Raw genomic sequence first — 24,225 nt, forward strand, 5'->3', positions numbered from 1 at the left:
GTTATCTCAGATTTTTTTTTCCCTTTCTTTTTTGGATCTTGTCTTTGTTCTTTTTTTCTTAGTCCTTATTTTCCCTCCTTACCTATTTACCCCCTTGTTTTTCTCTCATAGGATGCTGCAGCCAATGCCTAAGCAAGAAGGCCGGACAGTGGTGGTAGTGAACAGCCCACGGGCCCTTCTGGGCCCTGTCCCAGTCCGACCCTCCTCAGGCTCTGAGCTCTCAGCTCAGCCTACCCCTGGCCCAATCCCTCCAGTGCTGCCAGCACCACTGATGGTGTCAGCCTCACCTGCCGGACCCCCACTTGTTCCAGTGTCCCGACCTCCTGGCCCTGTTTTGTTGCCCCCACTGCAGCCAAATAGTGGGCCTCTCCCCCAAGGTAAGTTGCAAGGGAGCCAGAATGTTGGGTTGGGGCGTACTTCATATAGATGGGTCAGACTGGGGAAGAAGTAAATGAAATGAGAGTGTTTGAGAACTTGGGTTAGAGATGGGTATGGTGTTTGTTTGTTGGGTTGGAAAGGAGTACATGTGGAGACTGCTGGGAGCTGGCTAAGGTTCTGGTCAAGGTATATCTGACAGATGTTTTCTTCGTGTCTACAGTGTTGCCTTCCCCTTTGGGGGTCCTGAGTGGGACCTCACGGCCTCCCACACCAACCCTGTCCCTGAAGCCGGCCCCACCTGCCCCTGTTCGCCTGAGTCCTGCCCCACCCCCAGGCTCATCCAGCCTGTTGAAGCCCCTGACAGTGCCACCAGGCTACACTTTCCCTTCTGCTGCTGCCACCACTTCTACCACAACAGCCACTGTTCCCACCACTGCAGTACCAGCTCCTACTCCAGCACCACAGCGCCTCATCCTATCTCCTGATATGCAAGCTCGCCTGCCCTGTAAGTTCCCAGGTCTCTGAGAGTGAGGGACTTTAGATGGGAGGAAGGCTTATATGCCCTGGAGCTGAAGAAGAAAAGCTTAGGAACATGAGAGCGTATCATATATATAGGTAGCTAATGTATATTAAGTATTTCATCAGACATTGATAACTTATAATCAAGAGCCCTCAAGGTGTTCACAGTCTAGTTGAGGAGATGACACCTAAGCCTAGTGGTAGAAAGTCATTCGTAGTATGGTAGAAGGCCATTAGATGATGTAAAGGAGATTGTTAAGCAAATAAGTGGGTTTGGAAGGAGGAGAATGTGAAAAATTCAAGACTAGTTGAAGGCTGAACTTGTTGGAACATGGTAAATTGAAGGGAAGGGTTGGAGGAACTGAGACTTGTGTCTCATGAGAGTCTGCAAAGTAGCATTGAGCAGAGTGAGCCCTGTATACATTAAGCCCTTCTTTATTCATAGCAGGTGAAGTGGTCAGCATCAGCCAGTTGGCCTCATTGGCACAACGTCCAGTGGCTAGTGCAGGGGGAAGCAAACCTCTCACCTTCCAAATCCAGGGCAACAAGCTGACTTTGACTGGTGCCCAGGTGCGCCAGCTTGCCGTGGGGCAGCCCCGCCCGCTGCAAAGTAGGTAAAACCCACCCCCTGTCCTGCCTTTTTCTTCTTCCTCGTCCTCTTGTTTTCCATGGCTCTTTTAAAATGTCAGCCTATGTTTCTTTCTCTAGCGTTTGGTGGGTGGGGCCGAGGGGAATCGTTGGAGGAAGTTTTTGATAAAGATGAAGTTATCTCCTCTGTTCTTTTCTCCTCTTGCCCTGCTGCTCTGCCTCCCTCCGGCTGATAGCTGCTTCTCTCTTTCTCTCTCTCTTCCTTTACCCCAGGGAATGTGGTGCACCTGGTGTCAGCAGGGGGGCAGCACCACCTCATCAGCCAGCCTGCCCATGTGGCCCTCATCCAGGCCGTGGCCCCGACCCCTGGCCCCACCCCTGTTTCTGTGCTGCCTTCTTCGACCCCCAGCACCACCCCTGCCCCCACTGGCCTCAGCCTTCCGCTTGCTGCTAACCAGGGTGAGGCTCCTGGCCTTCCTACTTAGCTCTTGCAGGCCTTGGTCCCTCCAGGCATGCCCTGGCCTACTGTCTGTCCGACCTTCCCTCAGTATTATTTTTCCTCGCCAGTATCTCCAATATCGGTCTGCTTCCCTCTTCTGCCCTTGGACTTCTTCCATTCTTTGGGTTTCTTGTTTCTTTTCTACTTTCTCAATGTAGCTTCCTCTTGCAGTGCCACCAACCATGGTGAATAATACAGGCGTGGTGAAGATTGTAGTGAGACAGGCCCCACGGGATGGACTGACTTCTGTTCCTCCGTTGGCCCCAGCACCCCGGCCTCCGAGCTCTGGGCTTCCAGCTGTGTTGACTCCACGCCCCACAGTAACCCCTGGCCGGCTATCCACACCTACTCTGAGTAATGCCCGGGCCTCTGTACCCACATCCAGTCTGGTGAGGCCCCTTCTCAAGCTGGTCCACAGTTCTTCGCCTGAAGTCAGTGGTGAGTCCATATGGCTGAGGCCAGAAAATTTTTGGCAGGAGTGGAGATAGAATCGCCCTGAGGGTTTCTTAAGTCACAACAGATCCCTTCACTATCCAGCATACTGACTGCAGCGGGCCTCAGAACTGGGCTCTTGAGTCTTAAGCCCTTGCCTAATTCCAAGATACATTTATTGGAACTTTGGAGGGAAAGGAGATGTTAAGATGTCAGATTTCTTGAACCTTCGACCTTACAGTGTGGGAATGAAAGTTTTCTGGGAAAGAGATGAAGCTGATGGTTAAGGGAAGGGGTGGGATAGGGTAATAGAAGGAGCAAGAATAATTCTGGAGCTAACTCATCCTCTGTCTCCACAGCTTCAGCACCAGGACCTGCTCCCTTGACCATCTCTTCTTCCCTTCCTGTGCCATCCTCACTCCCTGGGCCAGCCTCTTCTCCAATGCCAGGTCCCAACTCCTCTCCCCATGCTAGTCCTGTGTCCCCTTCAGTCTCTGTTCCAGTGTCATCTTCACTCCCCGTCTCTGCCTCCACCACGCTTTCTGCCCCGGCCTCAGCTTCACTTACCATTCCCATCTCAGCCCCCTTACCCATTTCGGCTTCAGGCCCAGCTGTGTTGACCAATGTGACTCCAGCACTTGCACCTGTTGTCTCAGCGGCTCCTGGACCTCCTTTGCCACCAGCTGGGGCTTCGCCATCAGCATCAGCCTTGACCGTAGGTCTGGCCACAACTTCATCCCTGTCTTCACCTCAGGCACCTGGTCACCCTCTGTTGTTGGCTCCAGCCCCTACACATGTTCCCGGGTTGAACTCAGCCATGGCCCCAGCATGTTCACCTGTTCTGGTGCCAGCTTCTGCCCTGGCTAATTCTTTTCCGGCAGCACCAAATCCAGCTCCAGCTCAGGCTTCCCTTCTGGCTCCAGCACCTTCTGCATCTCAGGCTCTAGCCACCTCTTTGGCTACACAGACAGCAATCCTGGCACCTCCAGCTCCTTCTCTGACTCCTCTTCCAGTCCTGGCTCCATCGCAGACTCCAGTTCCAGTTCTGGCTTCATCGTCTACTCCAGGAACTCCTTTAGCCTCATCTTCTTCACTGGTGCCAGTCCCAACTTCTGTGTTGGCTCCGTCATCAACTCAAACTATGGTATCAGCCCCGATTCCGTCACCTCTCCCAAGCCCGGCTTCTACACAGGCATTGGCCTTAGCCCCAGCTTTAGCATCTACTCTTGGCGGCTCATCTTCATCTCAGACACTCTCTTTGGGAACAGGGACACCCCAGAGGCCCTTTCCAGCTCAGACATTGTCATTGACTCCAGCATCGTCCCTAGTACCAACTCCAGCCCAGACACTGTCTTTGACACCAGGACCACCACTGGGTCCAACTCAGACGCTGTCTCTGGCTCCAGCACCCTCTCTGGCTCCTGCTTCTTCAATGGGCCTGACCCCAGCTCACACTCTGACTTTGGCTCCAGTATCATCATCTGCTTCACTCCTGGCCCCAGCTTCAGTGCAGACACTGACCTTGAGCCCTGCCCCAGTTCCCATGCCCACCTTGGGCCCAACCACAGCTCAGACTTTGGCACTGGCCCCAGCCTCAACACAGGCCCCAGCTTCCCAGGCGTCCTCCCTTGTGGTTTCTGCATCTGGTGCCACTCCCTTGCCAGTCACCATGGTATCCCGGCTGCCTGTTTCCAAGGAAGAGCCTGAGACACTGACATTGCGCTCTGGTCCTCCCAGCCCTCCCTCCACTGCTACCTCGTTCAGTGGTCCCCGGCCTCGACGTCAGCCCCCACCACCACCACGTTCCCCTTTCTATCTGGTAAGTTTTACTGCCTCAAATGAGAGGGAATGGGAAATTGAGTTTCTTTGGATTGTTGGTAGAATGGAAAAGAATAATGATACTTTTATCTTGATAAATTTTAAATCCTAGTTTTGTGGGCCAATACTTGAGTCATTGAACAAGCCCCTTACTTAACCTGAGCCTTTGCTCTTATCTGTAAAGTATGAATAATAATCCATGTTCTACTTTTCTCATAGGGGTAATTGAGGACCTGACGTGCTTTTAAAACTATTACTCACTGACGTGTTGAAGGCTACCTTGTTATTATTGATCTCTTTCTTTTTGCTTAGTCTTTTGAGTTAGTGTTTGCATCTAATTGCCTCATTTTACAGGTGAAGAAACTAGCGCATTAAGTGACATCATAAATGTTACACAATTTGTGAGAACAGAAATGTGCTGACTCCATTGCTTTCTCCTCTTCCCCACAAGAGGCAGTCCTTAGAGACAGGAAGACTTAACTTTCCTCAGTTGCTGAAACCATTACTATCATTAAGTATTTGAATTTCTAAGGGAAGGATGACACCATGGAATGCAGTTCTGTAAAGATCATTATCTGATTTTGATGGCCATTTCCTAAGTTTGTTTGTTTTTTACCTCCAAGGAACTCAGTTCCCTGTCCTTTCATTAGCTTTCTGGTAGCCTTTTTTTTTTTTAAATCATATAAATTGTTCTATATATGTTTGGTTAAGTTAGATTCATAACTCAGATTCAAGTAAATAACCTAGGAACAAATTAGAAGAAAGATCTGGTGAGTCCCTGCAGGCCCTCTTGTCTTTTTCTCTGTTACAGAGCTGTTTCTTATTCTTTGCCTCACCCTCAGTCTCCCACCCTCCATCACTGACACTGACTCCATCTTTTGTCTTCCTAATACTGCTAGGTTGGTTTGGTTTATTGTAAGTAGAAGAGAGACTAGATCCTAGCCCAAGTGTGGCAACCCATGGTATATGGTAAATATTGGTTGCTTTGCAAGTACATAGCAGGGGTGGGGTTTTTTGGGGTTTTTGTGTGTTTTTTTAAGATTTTATTTACTTATTTTTAGAAAAGGGGGAAGGGAGGGAGAGAAACATCAGTGTGTGCTTGCCTTTTACACACCCCATACTGGAGACCCATCCCACAACCCAGGCATGTGCCCTGACTGGGAATCAAACTGGTAACCCTTTGATTCACAGGCTGGCATTCAAATCACTGAGCCACACCAGCCAAGGAAGATAGCAGGTTTTTGACACTATTTTTTTCCTTAAACAATTTGAGATGTAAATCACATACCATACTATTAACCCATTTAAAGTATACTATTCAGTGGCTTTTACTATATTAAGAGTTGTGCCACCATTAACAGCCATACTTGAGACATTTTCATTGCCCTAAAGAGAAACATCATACCCTTAACCACCATCCCCTAACCCATCCATCCTTCCTAGTGTTAAGCAACTACTAATCTATTTTCTATCTTTATGGATTTCTGTCTGTGGAGTTATATAACATGGTCTTTTGTGATTGGCTTTTTTCATTTGGCGTAATGTTTTTTGAAGCTCATTTATGTTACAGCATATCAATACTTCATTTCTTTCTATCTATCTATCTATCTATTTATTTATTTATTTATTTATAGAGAGGAGAAGGGAAGGAGAAAGGGAGAGAAACATTAACGTGTGGATTCCCCTCACGTGCCCAGTACTGGGGACCTGGCCCACAACCCAGGTACATGCCCTGACTGGGAATCCAACTGGCCACACGTTGGTTTTCAGGCTGGCACTCAATCCACTGAGCCACACCAGCCAGGGCTCTTTTTTGTTGTTGTTAAATATTCCATTTTATGGATATACCACATTTTCTATACTCACCAGTTGATGGGGATATTTGAATTATTTCTGTTTGTTAGCTGTTAGGAATAATGCAGCTATGAACATAAAATTTTGTGTCTTTTCATGTTTTCAGTTATATTGGATGTATACCTAGGAATGGAATTGCTGGGCCATATGGTAACTATGATTAACTGTTTGAAGAACTGCCAAACTGTTTCCCAGTGTAGCTGTACCATTTTACATTCCTACCAGCATCCTGTAAGGGTGGTTCTAGCATCTCCACATCTTTGCCAACAGTTGTTGTTTGTGTTTTTTATTACATCCTAGTGTGTATGAAGTATGGCTCTGATTTGCATTTTCATGATAGCTAATGATATTGAGCATCTTTTATCTTTTAAGTGGTTGTTGGCCATTGTGTATCTTTGAAGAAATGTCTTTTTGGAGCCATTTGTATTACTAAGTTATATGAGTCCTCTATATATTCTAGATATAATTGATCTGCAGATATTTTCTCTGCTACTGCTTTTTATTTTTTTTTTTTAATTTATCTTTAGAGGGGAAGGGAGGGAGAAAGAGAGGGAGAGAAACATCAATGTGTGGTTGCCTCTCACATGCCTGCCTACTTGGGACCTGGCCTGAAACCCAGTCATGTGCCCTGACTGGGAATTGAACCCTTTTATTTGCAGGTTGGCACTCAGTCCACTGACCCACGCCAGCCAGGGCTGCTACTACTTTTTGAGAGCTTGCCTATATTATTGATTTTTCCCAGTACTAGGATGCTTTCCTTTCTCACTTAGATTACAAGGAGCCAAGAAGTCAGGCTTAAGGTAGCCATCAAGAAGGGAGATTTGGGACACTGCTTTTTTTTAGGACCATTTTCTGGGATCCATTCTATTAACACGTTTATCAAGAGCCTACGTTGTACCAGATACTGAGCTAGATACTTGGTACATTTAGTGAACAAGATCAGATACAGTCTGTGTTATATGGGGCTTATAGTTCAGTGGGTAAAAGATATTAATCAAAGTATCCCCTTTCCCTGCATACAAAATAAAACTAAAGGATGATAGTGCTTAAAAAAAAAAGAAAGAAAAAGAAAAGGTGGTTTTATAGCCTGTGAAACTGGAAGCTCAGAGCTCGGAAAGGACTGGGTCAAAGTCATACATATATACTGCCTGTCAGGGCACTCCCCTTTTCTCTCTCTGGATGATGATACCTTGATGTCTGGTTACTATTTCCATTTCTCTGCCTTTCAGCCTGGCTTTTGGCAGAAACTTGCTGTGAATTTGCTTAGCCTTTTGGTATCCTGGTCAGAGATATCAGGAAGGCTTTTATAATACATGTTTTGGATTTATTGCAAGAAGATAAATTAAATTGAATGTTTTGGAGTTAAGAGTTATATAGGGAAATGCCCACAAATCATCTGTTGTATAAGATTGTTGGAATTTTGATCTTAAATTGGAATATTCAGGCATTCTGCTTTGGTAGTATACAAGGAAAGATCAGTTTTCTCTTGCAGAGAGGTAATATCATTTAATACTTGTGAGAGGAATAATTTGATGACTTGGAACTAAAAGCATACTGTATTTTTAAATCTCATGGTTTCCATAGATTAGATTATGTTTCATTGTGGACCTGTCAGGTTTTCTGTGAGGACACTGATTACTTTTTATGTGTGTTTTTGTGTTTTGTTTTGTTTTTCTCATCCTCAGGAGCCTCTAGAGGAAAAGCGGAAACGACAGCGGTCTGAGCGTCTGGAACGGATTTTCCAACTTAGTGAGGCTCATGGGGCCCTGGCACCCATGTATGGGACTGAAGTCCTGGATTTCTGTACCCTACCCCAACCTGTTGCCAGCCCAATCGGTCCTCGCTCTCCTCGCCCCAGCCACCCCACCTTTTGGACTTATACTGAGGCTGCCCGCCGGGCTGTACTGTTTCCTCAGCAACGACTAGACCAGCTGTCTGAAATCATTGAGAGGTTGGCAGGGCTAAGTGCTAATGGGAAGAGGGTCTTGGGGCCTCTGAGTGGATGTAGTGGTTAGGGCTGCTGAAGGTGTTAACTTCTGGGACCCTTCAGAGTTCTGTCTTCTATACTGCTTGCCTTCTTCCTTTTGCAGGTTCATCTTTGTCATGCCTCCTGTGGAGGCACCTCCCCCTTCCCTGCATGCCTGCCACCCACCTCCTTGGCTGGCCCCACGTCAGGCAGCCTTCCAGGAGCAATTGGCCTGTGAGCTCTGGCCTCGGGCTCGTCCTTTGCACCGTATTGTGTGTAACATGCGCACCCAGTTCCCTGACTTGAGGCTCATCCAGTATGATTGCGGTGAGTTTATTGATCAGTGAGGGTCCCTTGATCTCTTTTTCTGTGTTAGTAGCAAGACTGTTATATCAGAAGGATACTCTACATAACGTCTCTGTAGATTTTCATTAAACAGTAGACAGTTTTTTAAGGTTACACTTACGGGCAAGATGGAGAATTGCAGACCTTATGATGGATTCTTGGCATTCACGAATTTGGTTTTGATGAAAGTTGAAAATGTGGGCTCATTTATTGAGTAGTTATTTGTTGAACATCTGTTTTGCTAATCATTTGGGATACAATGACAAATGAGATAGCACAGCATAGTTTTCAGATTTATGGATAAGGGTGTGTGGCGGTACAAGACTTAACAGTAAATTTTGTTTTGTGAAAAGGCCAGAATCCTTACCTTTTGGTTAGAATGCATTTGGCTGCAAGTAACAAAACCAACAGTGGCTTAAACCACCAGAGTGTTTATTTACTTAATGAGAAGTTCTGAGAATAGTGGTGTATAGCTGGTTTAGCAGCTTACTGGTGTCTTCATAGACCCAGGACCTTTTTGTCTTTCTACCTTGCTTTCTACCATCCTTAGCTTTTATCTTTTTATTTTCGTGCTTATTTCTTCATGGTTTTAAGATGGCTGCCATAACTGCAGAGAGCACACCAAATGTCCTAGGCAGGAAGCAAGGGGTTGTATCAAAGTACTCCTAGCAAGTCTTTTCTGGGAAAGTGAACTTTACTTCATAGTTCATTGGCTCAAACTGGGTCATATGCCAATCCCTAGAGCCATCACAGACAAAGGGAAATGACAAAGAGGAAAGAACTCTGGTTTATTTAGGACCAACTATGATTTCTCTTCTGGGGTTGGGTTGGGGATTGCCTTCCCTGGGATCAAGGGATCTTTGCCAGGCGTCCAAAGCGTTATGCAGTTTCTGTTAACCAAGAATGTCTTTCAGACAGTAGTGAATTGTTGTTTGTTTGTTTTTTGTTTTGTTTTGTTTTTTTGCCACAACGCTGCACAGATATTTCTATAGTAACATGTTTTTGGAGATTTCCTAAATGCCTTAGAATATAAGAAAACCAGAGTATTTATTGGTATGTGCTCTTCATATTTTAGTAAAAAATAATTTTACAAAATTTGAAATCATTCAGAGTAGATCATTGAAAGTCTTTGTTAAAGTGTTTCAGACTGACTCGTCAGAAATGTTATAGAAGTTAATTCTGTGTTTGATGGGAGGTTGAACTAGATTCTAATATCCTGCCTCTGTTTCTCATCTCAGTGACCTTCAGTCCTTGTCTGTAAATGATGACATCAGTGAATTTGTTGATGTTTATTCTGTGAATCTGTCCTTTGTTTCAGCTGGTGTAACTCATGCTTAAAGATCACTTGCTCATAACACTATTGTGGATTCCTTTTTTCCCCTTGAGGGTCTGTATTACCCTATCCCTAGTTAGACTAGAGAAGTTAGATCGAAGGCAGGAACAGACTGAAGAGGGGAGCCCTTAAGGAAAGAAAATACATGAATTCAGATATTTTTTTTGTATCCTAGGCTAATTGACTTTCAACTATACCCTTCCAGTGCTAAGTGTTCTCCCCATTCCAGTTTATATATAGTTCCCTGTACCCCTTCATGTCTCTTCAGGAAAGTTGCAAACATTAGCAGTGCTCTTGCGACAGCTCAAGGTGGAGGGCCACCGGGTGCTCATATTCACCCAGATGACCCGAATGCTGGATGTACTGGAGCAGTTTCTCACCTATCATGGCCACCTCTACTTGCGTCTGGATGGGTCTACTAGAGTTGAACAGAGACAGGTAATCTAGGCATTGTAGCCCTTAGAAACTCACCTCAGCTTCTGTCTCCTTTTTGCAGGCTTTGGGGTCCCAGAAGGGGTTAGTCTAAGCCTTGGGTCTATTTCGGGGGATGTCTTCCAATGCTATCTTTTTTTCCCCCCTTTCCCTATAGGCCTTGATGGAACGATTCAATGCAGACAAACGCATATTCTGCTTCATCCTTTCAACTCGGAGTGGGGGTGTGGGTGTGAACCTGACGGGAGCAGATACCGTTGTTTTTTATGACAGCGACTGGAATCCCACCATGGATGCTCAGGCCCAGGATCGTTGTCACCGAATTGGCCAGACCCGAGATGTTCACATCTATAGGTATTGCGCTGTCTCCCCTTATCTTGTTTCCCCTTTGCTGATAGGGTTTTATTGATGTATTTGGCTGTTTACACATGGTTTTCATCACCCCGCTAGGCTTATCAGTGAACGGACAGTGGAGGAGAACATCCTAAAAAAAGCAAATCAGAAGAGAATGCTGGGAGACATGGCCATTGAGGGAGGCAACTTTACCACAGCCTATTTCAAACAGGTACTGCTATTTTCCAGCCTAGGAAGGGGAGAGAACTGCTATGCCTGTAGCAGTTACTCCTGCCTATGAAAGGATGCTTTGATTTCTACAGACCAGTGGCACCTTCTTCATCCAGTGATACCTCTGTTACTTCTAAGGGCCGTCAACCTCATAGCTGTAGACCTGGGACCAGGATTCTATTGGCTCTGACATTTTTCCTCTGTTCTTTCCAAAGCAGACCATCCGAGAACTGTTCGATATGCCCCTGGAGGAGCCATCTGGCTCCTCTATACCCTCTGCCCCTGAAGAGGAGGAAGAGACTGTGGCCAGCAAGCAGACCCACATCCTGGAGCAGGTGAAAAAAGGGGTCAATCCCTAGTGGAGAGCTAATGGTTAACAGTGTGTGTTGTCTCTTGGTTTGTTGAGCTTGTCTAGGGGGGAAGAACTCTCTCTGCTGCTTCTTGGCCTTTGGTAGTTGTGAATAGATTGCTTATTGGTTCACATGATTTCATAGAAAAAAGACTATTTAAAGTTTTCATTTCTAATTCTGAATTCTAGCTGTGCTTCTTAATAATTGTATTTGTTAAAACAGGTCTTTTTAATCTTCTGAGCCTTAACTTTCTGCTTTTCTGAAATGCTAACGAGAAGGAAGTAACTGAGGTTAAGCAGCTAAGTGGATTAAGAAGTGCTTTATACATGGTGTAGAATTCTTGTTTTCTAAACATTGATGCCAAATAGAATCACTTGAAAAGCTTTTAAACGGATTGATTCCTGGGCCCCATCCGAAAGTCGTCTAAATCATTTTTGGAGGTGAGGTCTGGGCATATGTATTTTTTCAGAGCTCTTCAGAAGTAGACAAATATTTAAGAACTACAGGTGTAGAGTATTATGGAGATGTTTTTCTATACTAAGCACCTTCCCCTCATTGTTGAGCACACTCCAGGTTCTTTAGTGACTTTGTAAGCTCCCTGCAAATCACAGGAGAAATATTAGATGCAGTTAGTCTGTTGTCATAAGGCATCAGAGTGCAAAATAGAGGTTTGTATTCAAAACTTTCTGCTTTTTAAAAGAGATCAAAGGTTGACTTGAACAGAAAGGAAATAGAGCGAGAGATCACTAAAAGTTATTTTATCCTAGTGGGAGTCCTGGTCAAATTCATTCCATCCTATGCAGACTACTGCATTGCTTTAGTACTTTGGGGGCCCAGAAGAGAGTTGAGTTCTCTTAAAAATTTGGTGGTTTGGGTATTAACCTTTTAAAAAACCTGGGCTGTGACCAGATAATATTTGATTGATTGATTCTACAATCTGTTACCTTTATAACACTTCATAAATTATAAGCATACATTCTCCTGGCTGGTATGGTTCAGTGGACTGAATGCCAGCCTGGGAACCAAATGGTCACTGGTTTGTTTCCTAGTCAGGGTACATGCTTGCGTTGTGGGCCGGGTCCCCATTTGGGGGCATGCAAGAGGCATCTGATTGATGTGTCTTTCACACATTGATGTTTCTCTCCCTCTCTTCCTTCCTCCCTTCCCCTCTCTCTAAAAATGAATAAAAAATCTTTTAAAATCATAAACATACAGTATGTTTAAATATAATAAATGTCTCAGGGTAGGCAGGAAAAGGGCTGTGATTATCATTTTACAGATGAAAAAAACTGTTCCTTAGAAATTAACTGACTTTTCCATGAAAAAAGACAAGGGCAAAACAAGGACTAGGACCCAGGGTTTTGAGCCCATTGCTTTTTTCTTTTATTTTTTGGTGTAAATTTGGCCTCAGATTGTGGCCAGAATCAGCCCTGGCCAGGTAGTTCAGGTGGTAGGAGTGTTGTCTCATATACCAAAGCGTTGCAGGTTTGATCCTTGTTGGGGGCACGTATAGGAGGCAACTGATCGATGTTGCTCTCTCCCCTCCTTCCTCTCTCTCTCAAATCAATAAACATATCCTTGGGTGAGAATTAAAAGGAAAAAAATTTTGGGGGGCCCAGAATCAAATCCTAGGATTGTAGTTTGTTAATTCTCAGGAATTTTCTTCAACACACCCTTGCAGGCATTGTGTCGGGCAGAGGGATGAAGAGGACCATCAGAGCAGCCACCCAGGCCAAGGCTGAACAGGTGGCTGAGCTTGCAGAATTCAATGAGAATGATGGATTTCCTGCTGGTGAGGGAGAGGAGGCTGGTCGGCCTGGGGCTGAGGATGAGGAGATGTCTCGGGCTGAGCAGGAAATTGCTGCCCTTGTAGAACAGGTCAGTGTTGGACCCACTAGTTCTCAACCTTCCCCTCTATAATTCCTTCCTCTGGACTCTGTGACCCTCCTGTCTTCCCTGGTAAAAATAATCAGGGCTGATGGACCCTGAGCACCAGGTCCCTATGTTTATCACCCCTGCTCCTCCCTACAGCTGACCCCTATTGAGCGGTATGCTATGAAATTCCTGGAAGCCTCACTGGAGGAGGTGAGCCGAGAGGAACTCAAGCAGGCAGAAGTAAGTAGTTCTAGCGGGTGGGGTTGCAAGTGGGAAGCTACTGCTTTTTACCCACTCACCACCCTGCTTGCCTCTTTCTGACCCCCCTGTGGGCTCTGTTGTTGGTAGGAACAAGTGGAAGCTGCCCGGAAGGACTTGGACCAAGCCAAGGAGGAGGTGTTCCGCCTACCTCAAGAGGAAGAGGAGGGGCCGAGGGCTGGGGATGAGGTTTCCTGTGGGACTGGTGGAGGCAGCCACCGGCGAAGTAAGAAGGTTAAGGCTCCTGAGAGGCCAGGGACTCGAGTCAGTGAGCGTCTTCGTGGAGCCCGGGCTGAGACTCAAGGGGCAAACCACACTCCTGTCGTATCCACCCATCATACCCGCAGTACCTCCACAACCCCCCGCTGCAGCCCCGCCAGGGAGCGAGTTCCTAAGCCAGCATCTAGGCCTCGACTTACTCCAGGTTCAGCTCCTGCTGCAATTCCTGTCCCAGTTCCTGCCCCAATTCCCATTTCAGCTCCAAATCCATTAACCATGCTTCCTGTCCATATATCACCTTCCCCCCCACTTCCTCTGCAGATTCCTCCCTCCTCTTCTGCCTGTACACCTCCTCCTGCCTGTACCCCTCCACCAGCTCATACCCCTCCTCCAGCCCAAACCTCTGTCTTAACTCCTACCTCCCCCCTCTTGCTTGGTCTACCTTCTGTGCCCATCTTCCCTCCAGTCACCAACCTACCCTTGGGCTTGGGACCTGAGGCAGAGCTGTGTGCACAAACATTAGCATCTACTGAGTCCCTGGAGCAGGCTGATAACGCCTGTTCTGAGACTTCCTCGCTTATGCCCCCTTGTGTGCCCCCTAAGGATCTGTTGCCAGTTGCTGTTGAGATCCTGCCTGTGTCAGAGAAGAACCTTTCTCTCACTTCTTCTGCACCTAGCCCAATCCTGGAGGCTGGCAGCTTCCCCAATGGTCAAGAGCAGGAGGTACCTGAACCTGCTGAGGGGACCATCCTCACTGTACTGCCTGATGGTGAGGAGGTGCCCGTGTGTCTTAGTGAGAACAATGGGCTGACGCTCCCACCTTCAGCAGCATCTGATGAGCTATTTCATTTGCCATTGGAAGCTGACAAGAACTCAGAAGAGCTGGTGGAGGCCAGGACCCCAACATCCAGCCCACAGAAGCCACAGGAACTTGTTTCAGCTGAGGTTACAGCTCCATCAACCTCATCCTCAGCCACCTCCTCACCTGAGGGTTCTTCGCTTGCCCGGCCCCCTCGTCGTCGCACCAGTGCTGATGTAGAAATTAGGGGTCAGGGGGCTGGTCGGCCAGGGCTCCCTCCAGGCCCTAAAGTGCTTCGCAAATTGCCTGGACGGCTAGTGACTGTGGTAGAAGAAAAGGAACTGGTGAGGCGACGGCGACAGCAGCGGGGAACTGCCAGTACCCTAGTGCCTGGGGTCTCTGAGACTGGTGCCAGCCCAGGAAGCCCATCTACCCGCAGCATGTTGGGGCCAGAATCCTCACCTCCCACCAGTGGGCCCTGTGAAGCTGCTCCCCCATCCACACTGCCCACCCCAACCCAGCAGCCCTTCGTAGCTCGCCGTCGCATTGAGCTGGGGGTGACTGGAGAGGGCAACCCAGAGAATGGAGAAGGGTCTCTGCTTGCTATCACCCCTCCTGCTGTGAAACGTCGGAGGGGGAGGCCTCCCAAGAAGAACAGGTCTCCAGCAGATGCTGGGCGAGGGGTTGATGAGGCACCTTCATCCACCTCTAAGGGAAAAACCAATGGGGCTGACCCAGTCCCTGTGGCTGAAACCCTTACTGTTGCAGAGTCTGTCCTTGGACCCCAGCCAATTCGTAAACCCGAGCCCATCCTGTCACCTGTGGAGAAAAGAAGGCGTGGTCGGCCCCCTAAGGCACGAGATTTACCCGTTCCTGGGACCATTTCCTCTCCAGGGGATGGCAGCTTAGAGAGCCGGACACAGCCACTCCCAGTACCACCACCCGTGCCACCACTCCCAACACCACTTGTATCCTGTCCCGTTGCTACTGTCACCAACACTGTCACCACTCTCACCATTTCAACATCCCCACCCAAGCGGAAGCGGGGCCGACCTCCCAAGAATCCACCATCACCTCGGCCCAGCCATCACCCTGTCTTGGACCGTGACACCTCATCTGTCCTTGAGAGCTGTGGATTGGGGAGGCGGCTGCAACCCCAGGGCCAAGGGGAGAGTGAGGGTAGTTCCTCTGATGAGGATGGAAGCCGCCCTCTCACCCGCCTGGCCCGCTTGCGCCTTGAAGCAGAGGGAATGCGGGGAAAGAAGAGTGAAGGGTCCATGGTAGTGGCTGTAATTCAGGATGACCTGGATTTAGCAGATGGTGGGCCAGGCGGGTTAGAATCGACGCCTCCTGTGGTCTCATTGGCTCCAAAACTGCGCTCCACCCGGCTGCGTCCAGGGTCTCTAGTTCCCCCACTAGAGACTGAGAAGGTGCCTCGAAAACGGCCAGGGGTCCAAGTTAGCAGGGGCCCTGGGCCTGCAAAGCGGGGCCGCCTACAGTCCCCAAGTCCCTTGGGGCCTGAGGGTTTAGTAGAGGAGTCAGAGGCTGAAGCCTCAGGTGAGGAGGAGGAAGGGGATGGGACCCCACGCCGCCGGCCTGGCCTCCACCGGCTTGGTGGGACAACCAACCAAGGGGACCAGCGCATCCTGCGCAGTAGTGCTCCTCCCCACCCTGCTGGCCCTACTATTAGTCACAGAGGTCGAAAGGCCAAGACGTGAGTAGGCCGCCCTTCCACCTAGGCTTTCCACCATGGCCGCTCTCCCTCCACAACCAGGCCTAATTTTGTTAACCACTACTTGAAGTCTTATGAGGGGGAAAGCCTCCAGGGAGGTATAGGGGCCTTCTCCCTTCTTTCCACCAAAGTAGGGGGTAGGCAGCTGGTTGTTGTGGAAATGGGGCACTTCACATATCCCTTCCCTTCCACCCCACATGGCTGGGCAGTGTTAGGGTGGCAAGATAGTCTCTGTCCCCACCCCCCTTGATTCCCAAGCAACCTTTCACAGCCCCCCACCCTTAGGGAAGGGGGAGGGGCTTATCTACAATGAGTTTTTTTTTTCTTTTTTTTTTTTTTTAAGAAGAAAAAAATAATAAACTTAGTTTCTGTATGAGCATCCGCGTAAGGAGGCTTCTGATTTTTTGGGTCTGGTGGAGGGTTGGGTGGGCACTTGGGCATCTTTTCTCTTGCTCCTGCCAAGATCTTAGTATGTCATCTCTGACCCATACTCACATATCTTTGAGGTAGAAATCTCCGTCCAAGAAGAGGGAGGATTTGGCAAATCTTGTCTCCTGGTAGGGTGCCTTTCCCTAAAGTTTACAGTCACTCAAAGTCATACTTTTTCTCGACCTTTTCTCAGTTCCTGGACTTTCAGTCAGAGTTCTCTGATGCCTTAGGCCTTCCTGTGCTTTTATCTCCCTTACTCAGGTGCTTTTACTCCTTCAGGAGGCAGGCATCACTACCTTGAGTTGCTCCCATTGTTTTCCATCCTTTGGTTTCCTCCATCTAGCCAAACTGGTTTGAGTCAGCTACACCCCCATATGAGCTCCTGGGGCTCTTCAGGTGGTGGCTGGCCACTCAACCCACCCCCTGGGCTGGCTTGGAGCTCTGAGTCAGTTCCATCTCTACCCAAGCCAAATCAAACCTGAGGCAGAAGCCGAAACTCACAGTACCTCAAGGCCTATAGCCAGGTAAGAGCCCCTGTTCATTTTACATTTTCTCTGATCTCAACTCCCTGGGCCTCTCCTTTTGTCACCCCCAACCATGTCTGTATCCGTTCACCTCATGGGAATTCTTTCCTCATACCTACTTCTGCAGCTTTGTGGCATATGTTCTTTGTTCTCTGCTTATCTTGTCTCTTCCACCCTTTGTATCCTGTGTTGTATTCAGAGAACTGTAAATGCTTTAATTTTATCTAGGATGTAGGAGAATGGTTGGAGATGATGGTTTGGTACCAGAGCTCAGAGGACCTGAGAAATAGGGAAATGAGAAATGATTAAATAGGGCATCATTATGCAGGTTTCTGTGTGGGTTATGAAGTCATCCGGACTTGGTGATGATCTAATTGTGTTGTGTGGCCTGGGTTGAAATGGAGAGAGGACATGGTAAGGAGTCAGCATAGCAAAGGAGACCCCAGTTTGGGGAGGTAAGGTCTTTCTGATGTTGTTTGCTCAACTCTAAAGGCAGCTTAGATGGGTATTTTTCCCAATCCAGAGAATTGTGTTTTCATGTGAAATGACTGTTCAGGGCCTAGGGTGCCATTTTCAGATCCCTCCTTAATATTCCTGAGGAACTTAAGGAAATTTTAGTGCTCTTTGAAATACAGTTTAAAAATCAGACTTTGGTAGTCTCAGATTTCTAGCAGGTGTTGAGATTCTATTTCTTGTTTCTCAGTGTGTACCAGTCATATTGCTTTTCCCTACTTGTCAGAACAATACTACAGATAATGCTATGTTCACACTGGCTTGCCTTTAAAGACTCCGTATCTTAGGCTGAGGAAAAAGGATTTCAGCCACACATGTCCTCTGTTGGTCTATGAGTCATTAGAGGAATTCCCCAGTAAGGTAGCATTCCTGAGAGTTGGGCTAGGCCACAAGACAGGATCAGAAAGGGACAGAGTCTGAGCAAGCCAGGCCAAGGGCTCAGTTTTGGGGCTTAAAAGTACCTTGACTGTATTACCCACAGGTGATGGAGGACGAGGAGAATGCAGTGGAAGTCTTGGTGAGCAACACGGAAGCTGCTCATTCTCCATCCCCCATTCGCTGCTGCTGGCTCCGCCTCCGCTACTTGGCAGCTACTAGCATTATCTGTGGCTGCTCTTGCCTGGGAGTCATGGCCCTTGTGTTTGCCATCAAGGTGAGGAATGCAGTACCTATGGGAGCAGAAGGGTGGGTGTAGTAAGGTAATTGGTACATATATCTGGTATATCTACTCTGATCAAATAGTTACTAAGTACCTGTCAAAGCTTAGTGTTGAGCTTTGTGCCAGAACTAAGAATAAGACATGGTTCCTGCTGTCAAAGCTTCTACAGTCTAATGAAAGAGATATCTGTGAAAATGGATAATTATTAATGAAAAGTAGCTCATTGGTACTATGGTGGAAAAACCACAGGGTATTCTGGGAGCTGGGGAGGATATATGTGTGTGATTACATATGTGTACATAAGGGTAGGTGGCAGGAAAATAATCATATAGAATGAGTGAATTAGGGTAAAAGGGCACTGCAGGTAAAGGAAGCAGTGTGTACAATGGCCTGGATTGTTAGTTCAGCATGACTGGACCAGTGAGAAATAGTGAGAGATGAAGCCAGAGGGCCCAGATCCCCAAGGGCCTCCAGTGTTTAGGAGTTCAACTTTAACTCCTTTTGAAACTACTGGGCAACTTTTGAAAATACTGGGGAACCATTCAAGGGTTTTTGCAGAGGAGAGGAACGTGGTCAAATTTGTGTTTCAGTAAGATCGACTCTCAAGGCGAACATGGAAAATGAATTGGAAGAGGCAAGACTGGAGGCAGCTGAGCAGTGATGAGAGCAATTTGTAGGAGCCCAGGAGAAGCTATAGGGGTTTTGAGAAGGCTTCACCATTTCAAAATTCCTAAGAGAAACTGCACATTTACCTTTTGAAAGGTCACACATGCTAACTTAAACATGCTGGAATTTTCTCAACCCTAGTTGTATTTTAACAATCAGAAATTGTATTCCTGTCATCATAAGAATTTCTGGGCTCCATTAGGACAAAATCATAAAAAGTAATTCTTAATAATGAAAAAGATGAGGGATGAGGACCATTGGACTAATGAGAATAGGATGTTCTTTGGACATGAGTGAAATACTCCTAGCTTACTATTCCTCGCCAAGAATTTCAAATTTGGAATGAATTTGGAATGAGGAGAAAAGGATAGGGAATTAAAGGATTGAAAAGTACTTGAACATGTGTGATCTTGTGAGCTAACAGTGGCCACCCTGAAAAGCAAGCAGAGCAGAATGGATAACTTACTTTGCAGATGAGGCATGAGAAATAGAAACTGGAAAAGGAGGTAGATGATTTGAGTGTGAGGTTTTCAGCCGTGACAAAGGTGGAAGATTGGAGTGGGGCACTGGGCACTTTGGGACAGAAGCAGGGGGAGAACCTAATTAAAACCTGCCCCCACAGGCGGAAGAGCGGCATAAGGCAGGCCAGTCCGAGGAAGCCGTGCACTGGGGGGCCCGGGCCCGGAGGTTCATCCTGGCCAGCTTTGCCGTCTGGCTTGCCATCCTCATTATGGGCCCCCTGCTTCTGTGGCTGCTCTCTTACGCCATCGCTCAAGCTGAGTGACTCTGGGTGGCCTCTGCTGAGAGTCAGCCAGGACCTCCTGGATCCTGCAATGTGACATTGCTGGAGTCCAGTGCCAGCAATGGTCCTTCCTGGCTGGAGGATGGTGCCTCTCTCAAAGGGCTTTGGAAGAGCTCTTCTAGCCCTTCATAAAAGGAGGCAGCAACTGAGACCAATGAGGGGAGGTCAGCCTGTTCTGTTCTTTCAGTGTTCATCATTTCCTGTTCCCCCTCAACTTACCTCATCCTAGCTGCCTCTACCCAGAGGTGGGGTTGAAGACCAGGCCTGATTTTATTAGAATTTGTTTTGTAATAAAAACCTTTTTAGTGGTGAAATGCTGCTGCTGTCTACTTGTTCTTCCCTTACTTTTCCCTGGACCTTGGTGAGACCCAGAGTGTACATCTGACTGATGGTAGAAGTCTGCATTTTCCCTCACCTAGTTGCTCCATGAGAAGGAAAGATTTTTTTGTCTTCTGGAAGTATCTCTTTTTAGAAAGATTCCAGCTTCTCCCTTACACCTGAACAGAGACCCTGAGGCCAGAGAACAAGAGTAGCAGCAACAGCTACTATTTATTGAGTGTTTGATATATCCCAGGCTGTGTTCTAAACACTTTATATTTTTTTAATTCCTTCAGTTCTCACAGTCACTCAATAAATACCATTGTTCTCATTTTATAGTTGAGGAAACAGGCACAGATTATAAGGTCACACAGCTAGCAAGAGGCAGAGCTGGGATTGAACCCAGACAGTTTGGTTCCAGAGTTGAGAGAGGAGTGAAAGGATTAGATATAGCAACCATTACCCTCTATATGGAGATGTCTATGATTATAATGAATTTTTGTACCCTTTATCTTGGGCCTAATGATAATATTTTAAACATTTTTAAAATGAGATATATCATACATACAGGAAAACATCCAAAACAAATACACAGCTCAGTAAGTTAACACAAAGCAAACATCTGAAAATCCATCATCCATCAAGAGATTGAACATTGCCAGCACTCCAAATTCTCCTTAATATGCCTCCTACTCACTATTTTCTTTGTTCAAACAGGTAACTATCATTCTGACTTCAAACAATGTAGTTTAGTTTTGCCTGCATTTGAATGTTTTATACATGGATTAATATGTATTCTTTTTATGTCTAGCTTCTTAACGTTGCTTGTGAGATTCATCAATCTTTGATGTAACTATACTTTTCGTTGCTGTATAGTATTCCATTACATGGCTATATTGCAGTTTATCCATTTTATGTTGGTGGGTTTTGGGGATGTTTCCAGTTTTGGGATATCATGAATCATTCTGCTTGTATATTCTTTCTGGTACATGTCTCTTGAAGTACATATGCCCTGGGAGTGGAATTTTTGGGTTATTTTACCATAATTCAGAGACCAGCAGAGCACCTAAAAGAATTAGAGATACTGCAAACTGAAGACAGAAGATTAAAAGGGAAGGAGAAGCATCTGATGGTTGTCTTCAGTGTTTCGATGTGCTCCAGGAAGGAAAAAGTGAAGAGAATTCATTGTTGGTCTCAGAATTTAGAATGACACAATAGGTAGAAGCCAGGCTTATGGCAGTGATTCTCAACCTTGAACCATGTGGGGGAACCTTAAGAAGTACTTATGTTTGGGCTTCACCTTTAGAGATTCTGATGTCATTGGTGTGAGGTGCTGCATAGTCCTCAGGATAACACATTCTAGAGAGATTTTTTACAGGAACTTTAAAAAGCTGATATTTTGATTAATCAGCAGCTTCAGTTTACTGGAAAAGAATATCTCATTCCCTCAAACTGATTGAGGTCTTGCAAATTTTTAACTCTATTTTGAAAAAATTTCAAACCTACAGAACAATAAAAGAATAGTGTAATGAACTCATGTGTACTGTTTCAGCTAGACTTAAAATATTTAATATTTCCCCATATTTACTGTATATTTTTCTAAATATATATGTTGTGCCGTGACTGGTGTGGCTCATTTGGTAGGGTGTCATCTCACAAAGCAGAAGGTCACTGGTTCGATTCCTGGTCAGGGCACATGCCTGGGTTGCTGGTTTGGTCCCTTGTGTACAAGAGGCAACCAATCAATGTTTCTCTCTCACATCAATGCTTTTCTCCCTTTCTCTTTCTCTAAAAAATAAATAAAATCTTTAAATATATACATTGTTATTACTGAACCATTTGAAGTTAAGTTGAAGTCTCATCATTCCTAAGTATTTTATGATCTATTTCCTAAGAACAAAAATATTTTCTTGCATAACTAGGAAACAATTATATAATCCACAGAAGTTAACATCAATACAATATTTTCTAATATATCGTCCATATTCAAATTTGATGTTGTCCTTTATAGCACTTTATTTTCTGCTTTAAGGTCCATTGTGGGAACATACTCATTACATTCAATTGTCTCTTGTCTTTTGGTCTTCAGTTTTTAGTAGGTCCTCATCTTTTTTTTTTTTCTTTCTTCCCCTCCCTCCCTCCTTCCTTCCTCTTTCATGACATTTTTAAGGGTAGGGCAGTTTATTAAATGTTCTCAGTTTGGGTTCTTATGATTGGATTCAGGTTAGAAATAGTACATAATATCAATGTATCCTCAGTATATCATATCAGGAGGCATATGGTGTCAGTTTACTCTCACTGGTGGTGGTAACATTGACAGCTTGGTTAAGGGAGTGTCTGTTAGATTTCTGCAAGGTAAAGATACCTTTTATTCTCTGTAATTAAAAAGTTGTCTGTATAAATATCCTGTTCCCCAGCAAATCTTTGCCAATAATTTTAATGCCCAGTTTGCCCAAGACAATTATGAGGCTTACAAAATGCTGATGTTTTATGTTTATCATTCTACATTTTAGCTGGCATTCTGCTGTGAAGAAGGTCCTTTTCTCTTTCATTATTTATTTACAGTTTTTAGTGTCAGTATGATCTCAGATTATTCTTTAGTTCAATTTATTACATCCACTACTGTCATTATTCTTCTTGAAATGTTTTGAGGTATAATTTACTTACAGTAAAGTGCAGAGATCTTAAGTGTGCAGCTTAGTGAATGTTTTGATATGAACATACCTTTGTAATCACCATGTAGGTGAATAGACCATTTCTGGTACATCAGAAGGCTCCCTCATGGCCCTCACCACCTCACTATTTCTGTCCCTGGTTTTGCCTGGTGGAAACCCCTTCAACCTGGTTTTTGTATCCTGATAGGTCCCCACCTTCCTTCATTTTCTGGCACAAATTATTCTAGCTTCATTTTGTACTTCCTCTGTTCCTGCCTGAGAATTGGTCATTTCTCTCAGCGAGCCCTGGTTCCTGTCACTGGGAACTGTTATTTTGAAATCAGTGTCTAGACACTAGCTGTACTCATTCTACTGAGGTGTTACTTTGCAAATTTGTGTGTCATCCTTGTGCAGGGGCCATCCTAATTTCTGGATCATTCCAATTTTAGTGTATGTGGTGCCAAAGTGAGCACTCTACTGGGATGTTATTGCTTCCAGGCTCTTTCAGAGGCTAGAAAACACGTATTTTTTTCTATTTTAAATCTTTCTAAAATCACATCTCCAATTTAAATCAATCATAAGGTTTTTTTCTCTCCTCATTCTAAATTCCGTATTCCCACAGTAAGAACCTTGGCTGCCAAATACATAAATGTTTATTCACTTTTTCAATTACAGAATAATTATACTACCAAATAACAAATCTACTAAGTAAAGTTAAAGATTTTCTGCAGTTATTTTGTATTTAGATTGATGGTATAGTCAAAGTACTCCATTAAAAAGTTACTTGGACTTTTACATGGTTGCAATCCCAAAATGACATTTCTAAGATGGTTGTTAGGTTAAATGAATTCATCCTGTACCTCCTTTGCTGGAACACAACTTTTACAAGGGCAGGGATTTTTTCCCCCCATTGCTGTTAGTCTAGCACAGCCACTTTCAACCCGTGTGCCACAAGAGGCACACTGGTGTGCCACAAGAATTTTTAAAACATACAATACCTATTTAGTCAGGGGCACTGACATCTGTTCCCTTAGATTATCAACTTTAATAAATGACAACAGCCAACACAACAGCTATCCAATGTAAATGAGTCAAAATTATACCTGTTTTTGTCAGATCAGTAAAAATAACTTTTTTTGTGTGCCACAGAATTTCAGAATTAGTTTATGTGTGCCATGAGATGAAAAGGTTGAAAATCACTTCTATCTACGGCATAGATGCTCAACAAATATATATATATCTCATATCTCAGCAAGGATATGTTTCATTGATTTGAGAGAGACGGGGGAGGGGGGACGGGGGACATCCATCAGGGATGGAACCCAGAACCTGGGTATGTGACCTGACTCAAGGTCCAACCACAACCCCTTTTTTGGGGTATATAGAACAACGCTCCAACCAACTGAGCCACCCCGCCAGGGCTCAACAAATGTTTGTTGAATGAGTAAGTGAATGCTGGGACTAGGCTGTGCGCTGAGATGGTTTATGAGGGAAGTCGCTCCTGGCGGAATCTCACAACCTGGTAGGCTTAGAACAGAGTGTGATACTCCCCCAAGGTTTTGGGGAGGGGGTGGTGGAAGATTGGAAAAATGTATAGCCCTAGCTGGTGAGCACTGGGGATTTAGAAGTATACTCAAGAGTGCTGTCACCAGAGGAGGAAGTCCTCACAAAGTGGTGTAAACCACTTACGTACTCCAAAT

General features: G+C 45.6%; 2 protein-coding genes and 1 non-coding gene across 4 annotated transcripts in view; 2 read left to right on the plus strand and 1 right to left on the minus strand.

The window, feature by feature from the left end:
* LOC114512589 (Snf2 related CREBBP activator protein) overlaps positions 1-16,306 on the plus strand; it is a 35,421-nt gene extending 19,115 nt beyond the window's left edge. Inside the window, 16 exon segments of the mRNA XM_036021312.1 lie at positions 112-377; positions 599-883; positions 1,343-1,507; positions 1,759-1,944; positions 2,156-2,422; positions 2,776-4,235; positions 7,774-8,039; positions 8,179-8,381; positions 10,001-10,170; positions 10,322-10,518; positions 10,615-10,729; positions 10,944-11,063; positions 12,760-12,780; positions 12,783-12,956; positions 13,110-13,193; positions 13,302-16,306. Of these exon segments, the coding sequence (XP_035877205.1) occupies positions 112-377; positions 599-883; positions 1,343-1,507; positions 1,759-1,944; positions 2,156-2,422; positions 2,776-4,235; positions 7,774-8,039; positions 8,179-8,381; positions 10,001-10,170; positions 10,322-10,518; positions 10,615-10,729; positions 10,944-11,063; positions 12,760-12,780; positions 12,783-12,956; positions 13,110-13,193; positions 13,302-15,947 (6,625 nt within the window). The 3' untranslated portion in view covers positions 15,948-16,306.
* Positions 16,307-16,790: 484 nt separating this feature from the next.
* TMEM265 (transmembrane protein 265) lies at positions 16,791-21,494 on the plus strand. 2 transcript variants are annotated; one of them, XM_028528477.2, is made up of 3 exons: positions 16,791-16,914; positions 17,909-18,079; positions 19,374-21,494. In XM_028528477.2, the coding sequence occupies exons 2-3, from the start codon at positions 17,912-17,914 to the stop codon at positions 19,533-19,535; spliced, it is 330 nt and encodes a 109-aa protein (XP_028384278.1). In that variant the 5' UTR covers positions 16,791-16,914; positions 17,909-17,911; the 3' UTR covers positions 19,536-21,494. The 2 variants fall into 2 exon arrangements, with proteins under 2 accessions (XP_028384278.1, XP_028384285.1); XM_028528484.2 differs by lacking the exon at positions 16,791-16,914 and having other exon boundaries at positions 17,323-18,079.
* Positions 21,495-22,894: 1,400 nt separating this feature from the next.
* Positions 22,895-22,998, minus strand: LOC114514071. Its single transcript, XR_003685905.1, has one exon. It is a non-coding gene; the product is annotated as a U6 spliceosomal RNA (small nuclear RNA).
* Between the last annotated feature and the right edge of the window lie 1,227 nt (positions 22,999-24,225).

This window comes from Phyllostomus discolor, chromosome 3 (genome assembly GCF_004126475.2).
Source record: "Phyllostomus discolor isolate MPI-MPIP mPhyDis1 chromosome 3, mPhyDis1.pri.v3, whole genome shotgun sequence".
Classification (NCBI taxonomy): Eukaryota; Metazoa; Chordata; class Mammalia; order Chiroptera; family Phyllostomidae; genus Phyllostomus; species Phyllostomus discolor.

What these genes read in the sequence shown, in the direction of transcription:
- TMEM265 (XM_028528477.2), top strand. Translation starts at nt 17,912, where the DNA reads ATGGAGGACGAGGAGAATGCAGTGGAAGTCTTGGTGAGCAACACGGAA. An exon ending in CCCTTGTGTTTGCCATCAAG is followed by an intron (nt 18,080 to 19,373) that starts GTGAGGAATGCA and finishes CTGCCCCCACAG; the next exon opens with GCGGAAGAGCGGCATAAGGC.